Raw genomic sequence first — 12,676 nt, 5'->3', positions numbered from 1 at the left:
ATGAAAAAAAATTCTATTTTAAAAAAATAAAATAAAATTTAAATTTAAATTCAATTAAAAATCTCCCTTCATTCATTTTTACTTGACCAATTCAAACTTTATACACCATCAAAAAAATCAAAATAATAATAAATGGGAGTATTTTACTACGATATCCATTTATAATAATTAATATTTAGTCAATAAAAAGGTAATGAATGCTAAAGGTAAAATATTTTTTTAATTTTTTTTTTAATTCTTCCTCTATTTCTATTTACTTGTCCATTTTTTTATTTGATACACCTGTTAGGAAGATAACAATTAATATAGTTATTTTATCATTTTGTCTCTATTAATTAATACAATTCCAAAATCTTTTACTCATTAAAGAAGTTCTACCTTTTTCAAAAACATTAACTTTCTAAATAAATTGAGACTATAAGAAAAAAATATTGTCTATGAAAAATAACAAATAAAAAAGGGATAATAAAAGTTAAAAGTGTAGTTATAATACAGTTGACAAAGTAAGTAAAAACGAAAAAACATTAAAAGTAGAAAGAAAATGAAAACAAAATGTTGACTAATAGAGTGAGCCATAAATAACGGTTATAAAAATGTTGAAAAAACAGGAATATATATAATCTGATTTAAATGCTGCCTGTTGTCCTAAAAAAAATAAAATGGCGCCTCTTCGAAATGTTAGTATTCTGTTGACTATAAATAAACTAGTCCCCTTTCATTTGTTGTTCTCTCACAACACAACTTTTCATTTTCATGAATGGAGAAAAATCGAATGAATTCTCCTTCATTTCTTCCTTTATACGATTATGAATCCCCACCAATTTCTGATGATGAATTTAAACGATTTCATATGATTGATCGAAAACTTTATGGTAAGTTGCTTAATGTTTTAGGGTGTGAACCTGCTGAATCGATGAAAGTTATGGCTTTTTTTCATTGGATTGAAGGAGTTGCAAAGAATCGGTACTTTGTGGCTAACCTTTTTGAATTTTCATCTCAATTACTTAGCAAAATTGTGGATGAGGCTTTACTGTGTGTCAAATGTACGGAGGATGAAAAATTTACTGGAAATGATTATCCTGATGAGATTTTTTTGATTCCTAATATTTTGAGGCGGAATTTTAATCTCAAATACTTTTATGATAATCGGGCAAGTGCTTTTAGTGGTATCACTAATTCTCTTAAGACTGTTTGTTTTAGGGCTTTTGATGATATACATGTTGTTAAACAGCCTAATTATTATTCTAGGTCAACTTTGTTCCAAACACCAAATGATGATGTTATCAACAACCCTATTCCTTATGCCCCAATTGGTGGTGGTGGTAATCTTATAGAATCTATGATACCTAGTGACAACATGATTGAAGAACTAGGAACCGTTAATAGTAGTAGAATGATGTCACTTATCAACCCTAGCCATTTCTATAGCGGTCCATCCAACATAGAAGCTAGCAGATTAATGAACCCTAGCCATGGATCGAGTCTAGAAGAATTGGCTACTAGAATGGTGCCATTCAACCCTTCTCTTGTACCAAGTGCTAGCGCGGATGAATATACAAGGGTGGCTACTAGAATGGTGCCATTCAACCCTTCTCTTGTACCAAGTGCTAGCGCGGATGAATATACAAGGGTGGTTAATAGAATGGTGCCATTCAACCCTTCTCTTGTACCAAGTGCTAGCGCGGATGAATATACAAGGATGGCTAATAGAATGGTGCCATTCAACCCTTCTCTTGTACCAAGTGCTAGCGCGGATGAATATACAAAGGTGGCTAATAGAATGGTGTCAATGAGTTCTAGTCATGTACCAAGTGTTGGTGGTGCATCAAACATAGAAGAATATGCAAGGGCAGCAACTAGGATGGTACCAAGTATACTGGGACCGGTTGCTGGTGCATCAAACACAGATGATCAATTAGCAAGGGTACCAACTAGAATGGTGAACCCTAACCTTGTACCAAGTCATGTGAGTGCATCAAACATAGAGGAATTAGCAAGGGTTGCTGCTACTAGGAACTCTAACCTTGTACCAAGTCACATAGAAGAAATAGCAAGGGCTGCTGCTACTAGGATGGTGCCAATGAACCCTAACAGTCATGTGAATGCATCAAACATAGAAGAAATAGCAAGGGCTTCTCCTTCTAGGATGGTGCCAATGAACCCTAACAGTCATGTGAGTGCATCAAACATAGATGAATATGCAAGGGCAGCTGCTAGTAGGATGGTGCCAATGAACCCTAGCCATGTACCAAGCGCGGGTGGTGAGATGCTTCTACGTTATCCATATGGTGTTCCAAATCAAATGGTACATCAATATATGCCACCTTATCATAATTATCCGCGATATGGTTCTTCAAGTGGAAGTGGAGTTTTTATCCCACAAATGTTGCCTACTCCTTATAATTATCATCATGACATTGGTGATATTTCTGAAATGTTTAAGAACAACTTGAACATTCTTGAAGAAGAGACTGAAACTGCTCCTGAAGATAGGACTGTCTTCTTGACATTCTCCAAGGGCTATCCAATTAGTGAAGCTGAAGTCAAGGAATTCTTCACTAGGTAATTAATTTATCTTTTCATTTATTTATAATCATCTAACACTTAAGGATTAAATTAAGCAACATATCCGCTCCCTCTTTTTTTGAATTATTACATTTTAGGTTATGCTTAAATTAAACCCGGCCCCTCCCCTCATTAAGTAGAACAACATAATAACTTATGTGTTTACATTATTAATTTCATTCTCTATAGAAGGTTACTTATCTTAATTCGCGATAGATTGATAGATCTTTGATGATATATTATAAATCATGAAACCAATTGCAAGTGTGGAAGCTAAGGTATTTACTGTTTTAGAGAAGTAGTTGATAGTTTGACTATAAATGTTTGATCGTTATCATGATGTAGAAACTACCTCTCTACCTCCACAAGGTCTTATGGCTATATTTGAATTGTGTTGTAGGAAATTTGGAGATGATGTTGAAGCTGTTTACATGCAAGAGGTTGCTGAAGATGAGCAAGCGTTGTATGCGCGGCTTGTGACTAGATCTCCTGCTCTCCTTGAGGCTATTGTAGATGGTGGAAAAGCAAAGTACAACATCAATGGGAAGCATGTTTGGGCAAGAAAATATATCAAGAAGCAAAACCCTAAGATCATGTTTCTGGGACAAAGCAGCTCTTCAGTTCCATCCACTTCACACTAATGTTTATGTGTCAGTGTGCTAACTTGAGGGGCCAGTGTTTTATGATGTAACTTTGTTGTAACTTTACTATTATGCTTGTCGTTGTTGTATTCTGGATTCTGAATCTGTCTTTATGTGTTGTTTCGAATAAAACGAAAACCTTTTGACAATATATATTTTCTTGCTATATATACATAACACACGAGGCACAACATTTTGTTAAATACAAATTTATAGATGGTCTGGCCAACTAGAACAAAAGTCCCTCTAGTGTTTGATTAGTTAACATATATTATTGAAAGAGCATTTATATATTATTATATTTGCAAGAGCGTTTATATGTTATTGAACAAAACATTATGGAGATGGGTAGGAATGAAGAGTGATGGTCAAGGGTGGTGTGGGTGGAATGGTCAAGGGGTGAGGGTTGCGATTGCGTGGGTGGGGAGAGGATATATATAATTAACTTGGATTATGTTGACTTATACAACTTATTTATTCTACTTTCATAAAGCCTCATTTTTAAGGAACTTTTTTTCCTAAAAGTAATAAGATTTTTTCAATCATTTTGATGAACCAAAATTAAAAAAATTGAAAAACATTTTTTGAAATTGAGTCTTCTTTCATCTTTCCGAGCTACAAAGGGTGGTAATACTATTTCTTTCACGTCTAATCGTCTTCTATCTTAACTGTGTCTGTGGCTATCAAAAGGTGAAGTAAATATTTTCATTTTATGGGGTTCAAAATATAAAGAAGAAAGCACTAAAAAAAATTCAAATAAATTTAACATTTACTATGTCAAAACGACCAAAAAAAATCTTAACCCTAAACGTCGCAATGTTTCACAAAAATATCCCAAAAATCGTTTCATGAACTTTATTTTACTCTTATTTCTTCAAATGTCATAAGTTTTTCAGTGTTGGGATTTATTTGACATTTTCATTAATGTTAGGCAAATAAAAGTAATAATACTTGTGGACGATTTTATCGAGGGTCACCATATTTAGTTGCAACATGAAAATATTTTTTTTATTCTAGTATATATCTTACTATATAAAGCTGAACAAACTTGATACCTCCTTTTGGGCATAATTTTTTTTTAAAAAAAGAATTCCTTTCTTCCATTTCTTTTAAGCCTCTTCTTCATTATTTTACTATTTAGAGGTAGGGGATGGCATTCCCGTGTATGAAACAGTGCATTACTCAGCTAAATAGAATTGTGCATAACTTATTAAGTATTTTCTTTTCTTAGTTCATTCAATATATAATACAAAAAATAATTGAAAATAAACTTTGAAACATATACTATACTATGTATTCCAATTTATTTAAAATATACTCGAAATCCATATCATTAAAAATATTTGAACATTTTTTCAAGAAAATAAATCTTAGATATGTAAAACGTGTGTTAAAAAGGAAAAATAAAAATTGAACCTGAAAACCCAAAATGTAAGAAAGTATTAATTAAATTAACAAAAATAAGTATTAATTTTAAAAATGAATTGCCGGTATAATTATATTGTCAGCAAATAGTAGTTAATTATCATTGGGTTCAAAGTCGATATTTAGGAGTATTGATTTTGGTGTAGTGTTAGATGACATTGCATTCTTAATCATCATAGTTACTTTCTATATTTTGTTTATATTGAACCAATTGTGAACAAGAAGTAGAAGTTTTTCTTAATACCCTACTTCGTTTCCTGAAATTATCATCATTGAATATAGTCCGTAAACCTAGAAGTAACATATCAATGTAAAGAATATGAATGGTCAATGACAGAATTGGAGAGACCCCAAAAACTAATCAAAAGATAAATGAAGTAGCCTCTACAAATTCCTTACCATAATTATAGAAGGCACACGTATGTATATATCTACATAAGCTTTTCAAAAATTAGTAGATGACCATATATATTTATCCAATCACAAGACATATTTCATATAACAATGATTACCATTCTTTTATAAATCTTAAACAAAATACTTTACAATCATTTAATTAACCATAGGAAAATACAAAAACATTTTCCAGAATTGAGTCTTCTCATCATTTTCAAGCTACAAAGAGTGCTAATACTATTTCAATTTTCATCCTATGTCTGATATTATTCTACATCTTGTTGGGGTTCATGTTTGACCTTATTCAATGTTGGAGTAAATATTTCAATAAATCAGGTTCAAACTGTAAGAAGTAAGCACACGAAAAAAGTCAAATAAATTTAACATGTTGAATTATATATAACAAAAAAAAAGCTCTTTTAATCCTAAATGTCGCATTATTACATATAAATATCGCAAAATCATTTCAGGAAATTTATTTTACTCTTATAATTTCTTCAAATGTGATAAATTTTTCGGTGTTAGGAATTTTTTTGACATTTCCATAATGTTGGCGAATAAAAGTGATACTTGTTCACGACTTTTATCAAATGTCACCAATTATCTAGTTACGACATGAAAATATTATTTTTATCTACTATGTTCTTCCTTTTCTTTCAGAGATTAATACTATTTACTAACAGTGAACAAGAAAATTATACCCTCTGTTTATTTTTAAAAATACTTTTTTTAAAAGTTAATCATTATATTAGAAAATTATCATCTTTTCGATTTTATAAATATATGATTATCTTTTTTTAAATTGAAAATTGATATTTGTGTGAGTGATCATTTTATCAAGATGACAATTATTTTTCAAATTACTCAAGTGAAAAAATAACAAATATGACAACAAAATTGTTCTTTTTCTAGCTAGTTCCATACACAATTATATAATAATTCAAGGATATAATTGATTTTTTTAAAAAAAAATTATATAGTTTTAATCCAAACACAAGATGAGGTAGGAAATAATCAACCACATACTTGATAAAAATAAATCATATCCTACTAATCCCTATATTATTAATTTCTACGTTATTAATTTTTGTATCAAACGACCCTAAAGGTAAGGCATGGCATTCCAGTGTATGAAGCAGTTCATTATTCAACTAAATGGAATGACATTTCATTGTAAGAAATGTTGCATTGCCTAATTGGGCGATGAAATTTGGAGAGATGGGTTGTGGGCGATGAAATTTGGAGAGATGGGTTGTTTCCACTGCCATAAAGTTAACTTTTAGCGGTAATAAATTTTACATATTAATAAAGAGGTAAAGATTTTTATCTGCATACGTTAATTGTCATTAGATTGAATGTTGCTAAACGCTAAAGGATAATTTCTAAAGAATGTTAATTGCGACTAAAAATACATTCTTAGGAGCAATTAAGTTATTGTGGTTAATTAGTTACCACTAAATAATATTTTTGATGTAATATATTAAATAGACATATACATTGCACTCTTCTATCTTCCCCAATCCTGTATATTTTCTAAATTATGCTCTTGCATAGTCCCCTACTTCGTTTTCTGAATCATCATTGAACATGATTTGTAAATCTAAGGTGTGGGAGGTTTGTCTACACTCTTGTCATGTAACATATAAGTAGAAATACTTACAAAAAATTAAAATGAGACTAATTAATTAATTAATGAGGCAAAAATGTATATCTTCATAGTTGTATTTTCCTCAACAATCTTTCTTTGCTGTGCATGAGACTAGAGATTTATATATATATATATATATATATATATATATATATATATAGATAGATAGATAGAATGTTGGCCAAGCTGACGTGACATGCCTCAATGACCATCGTTTATCTATTTTCTCCTCTTTATTTAGCATTTATAATTTCAATTTTATACATAATTTGTTAATTAAATAGATTGATAAAAGACTCATATAATAAATGTATAATCAAGCCTATTTAGTAACCACTATTATTTTTATGACCTCTCTTAATTTATCATTAAAAAGATAATAATGAAAGAACATTATGATGGCCAAATGTCAAGACGGTTATAATTGATTTAAAAACTACACCCACAAAATATCAATGTTGAGATTAATCCTTAGAATTTATAATAAAAGACACTTTATTTTTCTTTCAGTTACAACATAATTCTGCATTACATAATTGTAGAATTCGACAGATTTTACACCATTAAAATTTGAAGACAACTATATAAACAAAATATAATATATATTCACTATCTCAAATTTTTCATGAATCAATATGAATTTTGTTGGGTTTTCTTTGCCCTGATTTCTTACCATAAATAGATTTTCCTCTTAGAAAAAGGTTTTGAATTGACTAATCCTTTTTGGGTAGGAAAAGGTTTAGGATTCTATAAATAGAGGCATGTTCCTTCTAACTTAATTAGCATTCACAATGTAGTTTTAAGGGCTTTGAGAGTTTTGGTTAGAGGGGGAATTTGTGAACCTCTCATGTATTCCGAGTGAATTGGTTGAGGTTATTTCCCTCTGTATTTTGTACTCTCATGTTTATAGTGGATTGCTCATCTCCTTTGTGGACGTAGGTCGATTGACCGAACCACGTTAAATCTTTGTGTCTTTTGGTATATTTCTCGTTGTCTTCTTACTCGTGGTCTTTCGAGGTTTGCTTTGGTAGCTTCTGCGTTTACACCTGCTTATTTTCGGTCCTAACAAGTGGTATCAGAGCCAAATTCAATGACGGAGTCAGGTTCAGTGGTTCGATAATCGATGATTGAACCAGGTTAGAAAGATGTGTTCATCTTGGCGGTGTAGTTCTAGCAGTAACCTTTTTGACAGTAATGAAGATTTTGTTGGAGAAATTGTTTCAGAGAGATTCTTTGTGTTGAGACATAAATTTTGCAAAGGAGATTATGGAGAGGAGAAGCAAGTTGTTAAAGATTAAGTGAAGAAGGTGGACAAATTTATTTTGTCAGAAATTCAGGCCAAAGGGGAGATTTGTTGGGTTTTCTTTGCCCTGATTTCTTACCATAAATAGGTTTTCCTCTTAGAAAAAGGTTTTGAATTGACTAATCCTTTTTGGGTAGGAAAAGGTTTAGGATTCTATAAATAGAGGCATGTTCCTTCTAACTTAATTAGCATTCACAAATACTTTGATAACCTTTCAAGATACCATTCATGCAATATAACAAAAGCAATAATCAAGCTTCTGCTGCGTGTTTAAACTTTCATTGACATTGGTGACTGAAGCAAGAAGAAGAAAAGAAACAAGAATTTAAACTTTTGAAGAAGTTTTAGCACGAATCTACAAACGGTTACTTTTATAGGTAGAATTTTCAACCCAAACTCTTGTATGAATGTTATTTTTCTTGTTATGTTTTTTGTTGTTCATCTTGTATTCCTAAGATACCAAACTCTTGTATGAATATTGATTAGAACAAAACTTTAAAGAACTTGGTAAGAAACAACAAAGTTTAAAGAACAATTTCACAATTAGAAAATTAAAACTAGTAGAAAAAATAGAATCAGAAACAAATTAGAAATAATATACGTAAATTAGAAAATCGAGTTCACTAAAATACACTTAGAATACTAGATTTAGTAGTAGTAGAAGAAGTCCAGAAAAAAATACTTTGATAACCTTTCAAGATACCATTCATGCAATATAACAAAAGCAATAATCAAGCTTCTGCTGCGTGTTTAAACTTTCATTGACATTGGTGACTGAAGCAAGAAGAAGAAGAAAAGAAACAAGAATTTAAACTTTTGAAGAAGTTTTAGCACGAATCTACAAACGGTTACTTTTATAGGTAGAATTTTCAACCCAAACTCTTGTATGAATGTTATTTTTCTTGTTATGTTTTTTGTTGTTCATCTTGTATTTCTAAGATACCAAACTCTTGTATGAATGTTGATTAGAACAAAACTTTGAAGAACTTGGTAAGAAACAACAAAGTTTAAAGAACAATTTCACAATTAGAAAATTAAAACTAGTAGAAAAAATAGAATCAGAATCAAATTAGAAATAATATACGTAAATTAGAAAATCGAGTTCACTAAAATACACTTAGAATACTAGGTTTAGTAGTAGTAGAAGAAGTCCAGAAAAAATTGAGTTTTTAACTAAAATGAAAGAAAATTCCTCAATTTATACAAAAACAAAGGCAAGTGCGAAATCAGAGTGTTAGGGAATCAATCAATGACACTAAAATACACTTAGAATACTAGATTTAGTAGTAGTAGAAGAAGTTCAGAAAAATTGAGTTTTTAATTAAAATGAAAGAAAATCCCCCAATTTATAGAATTAGTGCAAAAAGGTCACAAACCTTTGGAAAAGTCACAATCTTTCTGAAAGATCACAACCTTTGATATTAGTCACAATTTTCATATAATTCACAGCTTTTCATAAAATTTGCAATTTTTCATGAAAGTCGCAACTCTTTATTTTCCATTCACACCTTTTAAAACCCAACAATCCTGTGCATGAATGGGGAATGACTCCAAGACAAAGAAACGAACATGTATGTGTACTTTACAAGCAAGAATTAATTGCATCTAGATAAGTAGGTTTCTCCTTGGACTTTCCGTAGTGAACATATGTCGGATATATTCGGTTAATCGGTAGATGCGATATCTTTGAACCGTCAAACTTTGGTGTATACCTAGACAATCATATGTCACACAATTAACACTTAACCATTTATGGTTCTTTATAGTTGTGGTCGGTCAGCCATGAACACCTCTTGGTTTCATGAGTGTATAGAGAGAGCGGCTTTAACAATCATCTCCTTAGAAGCAGCTTACACTTCACACTCACATAGGGAATTTCTAATCGTGTTATCGCGTAGATACACTATTTGGTCAACTCTGCCAAACTTAGAAAGTTATTAAAACCATTAAGCTTTATTAACTCATTAACAAGTCTTAATGTTGTATCCTTGTTCCTGATCATTGTCTTCACCATGAGAATGAATTGAGTTGGTTGACAATGTCGACACGTGAGTCACAACTTTATTTTTCTCCTTGAATCTAACTCTTGGGATCTCTAGTCAACTAGATAGAATTACCTCCATTATAACTTGTCATAAGTCGTAAACTCATTTTCTTAGATGATCTTTAACTTTCTCTCTAGTAGGACTTTTTGTAAGTGGATCTGAGACATTATCTTTTAACTTTACATAGTCAATTATGATAATTTCACTAAAGAGTAGTTTTATAACGGTATTATTTTTATCTTATATGACGATATATTTCATTATACATCATGCTCCATGCCCTACCTATTACATCTTGTCTATCAGAGTGTATGCATACTTATGCCAATGGTTTGGATAAAAAAAATATCTATCAAGAAATTCCAGAGTCTTTCAACTTATTCATCAACCTTATCTAGAGACCTAGCTCAGATATCATTGTAGAGACAACGATACATGTCTTTTTTGAAATATTTCAAAGAGATTTCTCCTATACCAAAAGTAAATACATATAAACTCGTGAATTTTACTTTATTTGTCAGGTGATCCAATTTGCATCACTATATCCTTTTAATACTGTTGGATATTGTTATAATGCAAGACATAGTTTTTGGTAAATTATAAATACCCCAAAATTCTTTTCATTGTCATCCAATGAGTTCGATTGGGATCACTCGTGAACCAATTCAATTTATTAATAACACATGATATATTTGACCGCGCACACTTTGTGACAGACATCATACTTCCCAATACTCTAACACAATTCAATTCTGAGTCACTTTTGTCTCACTCTTTTGAAATGCAAAGCTCACACTTATTGAAGTCTTCAAAATATTGAAATTCAATATTTGAACTAGTCCAATACCTTTTCAATGCAATGAGACTTTGACAATGCTAAACATTATGGAGTTCTAATATTATTATACCTAAGATCACATTCTTCAAGATTTTTATATCAAACTTGCTTTCTAGCATACATTTAGTAGAATTTAGGTCTTTAGCGTCTCTATTGTTGATCAACATATCACCAATATACAAACAAACAATGACCTTGTGATTTTAATGTATACACATTTACCACATTCATCATTCTTAAATCCATTTGCCAACATGGTTTAGTCAAATATTTTATGTCATTGTTTGGGTGTTTGTTTATTCCATATAGTGACTTAACAAGTTCACACACTTTTTTTTCTTTACTAGGACCATAAAATCCTTGGGCTGTTCCTTGAAAATTTCTTTCTCCAGTTCTCTATTTAAGAGAGTTCATTTCACATTCATTTGATGAATTTGGAGGTCATATACCACATCTAACAGAATTAGCATCCAAATGAATGTAATTTTAGTTATTAACGAGTATCTGTCAAAAAGATCAAGACCTTATATTTGTTTAAAGCCTTTGACAAAAAGATCTACTTTATGTTTGTCAACAATTTCAACGACATTCATTTTCCTTCTGAAGATTCACTTTGAAGCCAAAGATTTATTTTCTGAAAGAAGATTAATTAACTTCAAATATAGTTGCTCAACGTTGCATCAATCCACTATTGACACCATATTTTCAAATTGATGAGTCTACATAATATAGAAGAACTGTTACAAAATCATATTCAAAGGAAGTAGATATCCTTTGACATTTACCACGCCGCTAAATCTCTTTATTAAGTACATTCTCCTTTTGTTCTTACCACCTTTTTTTAGACCTTTCACTAGGCTATTCAAGTCTAATTTTAAAGTCTACAATCTTAGGTCTTATTTTAATTCTTTTAAGAATAGGAACTTAGACTTTGGCTAGACATCCCCACACTTTGAAATATTTGAGTTGGATTTTCTTATTTTTCATTTTTCATATGGAATAAATTGTATCATGAACAAACAGAACCTTTTATTGCTTTCTTTCTGAAAAGACAAAGCTTTTTATTGTTCTCTTTTGCATTAAGGATAGTTCCTCCACACAAGTTTTATGGTAAACATGAAATTGTAAATAATGCAACCATCATTCTTTCAAAGTTTGTTATTTTCCACATTAGATTGAGATGAATAGGACAACAGTTTGATGGATAATTCAACTTTTTAAATATATTTCTGCAAAGTGAGATTTCTACTCTCCATCCCTATCACTTCATATCTTTTTCCCAATTAATATTCAAAACTTCAATATTATATTGTCTAGACGTTTCTATTGCTTCATCCTTACCGTTCAACAAATAGATATAGTTGTTTCTAAGCAATTGTCAACGAAAGTTACAAAATACTTTTTTCACTACGAGATGCCGTTGACTTCATATGACAAATATCATTGTAAATCAATTCTAAGGAATTATAATTTCTTTCAACAGATTTGTAAGAATGCTCAACATTCTTAGATTTCATATAAATTTGATATTTTTATTTATTGCACCGAAAGTTATATAAAACTTATAAGAATGCTAGGCGAGCACCGTAGCAGCTCGATCCGGCAAGAACGGCGGCAAACATCAAGCTCCAACTTCACCAACCAGCAACAATAACATCTTCGAGAACCAGCAACAATAAATTTTCGGTGGAGCTTTTTGGAAGTGTCAAGTGGATTAGAAGATTGATCTTTAAAGATCCTTTCCGATACATTCTCCCATTTTATTACTACTCCATTCATCTTATGTGAGTCACATTTTCTTGCTAATAATGCTTT

The 12,676-nt window shown here is 30.8% G+C and overlaps 1 protein-coding gene across 1 annotated transcript; it reads left to right on the top strand.

The window, feature by feature from the left end:
* The first annotated feature begins 717 nt into the window (after positions 1 to 717).
* Positions 718 to 3,357, top strand: LOC101251279 (uncharacterized). Its single transcript, XM_004237617.5, has 2 exons — positions 718 to 2,562; positions 2,966 to 3,357. The coding sequence occupies exons 1-2, from the start codon at positions 758 to 760 to the stop codon at positions 3,204 to 3,206; spliced, it is 2,046 nt and encodes a 681-aa protein (XP_004237665.4). The 5' UTR covers positions 718 to 757; the 3' UTR covers positions 3,207 to 3,357.
* Positions 3,358 to 12,676: the final 9,319 nt, after the last annotated feature.

This window comes from Solanum lycopersicum, chromosome 4, assembly GCF_036512215.1.
Source record: "Solanum lycopersicum chromosome 4, SLM_r2.1".
NCBI lineage: Eukaryota > Viridiplantae > Streptophyta > Magnoliopsida > Solanales > Solanaceae > Solanum > Solanum lycopersicum.
This window is presented reverse-complemented; position numbering and strand designations above follow the sequence as displayed.

Bases quoted from the DNA above. Each gene is read 5' to 3' on its own strand.
- LOC101251279 (XM_004237617.5), top strand. From the start codon at position 758: ATGGAGAAAAATCGAATGAATTCTCCTTCATTTCTTCCTTTATACGAT. The intron at 2,563-2,965 runs GTAATTAATTTA...ATTGTGTTGTAG, and splicing joins GTCAAGGAATTCTTCACTAG to GAAATTTGGAGATGATGTTG.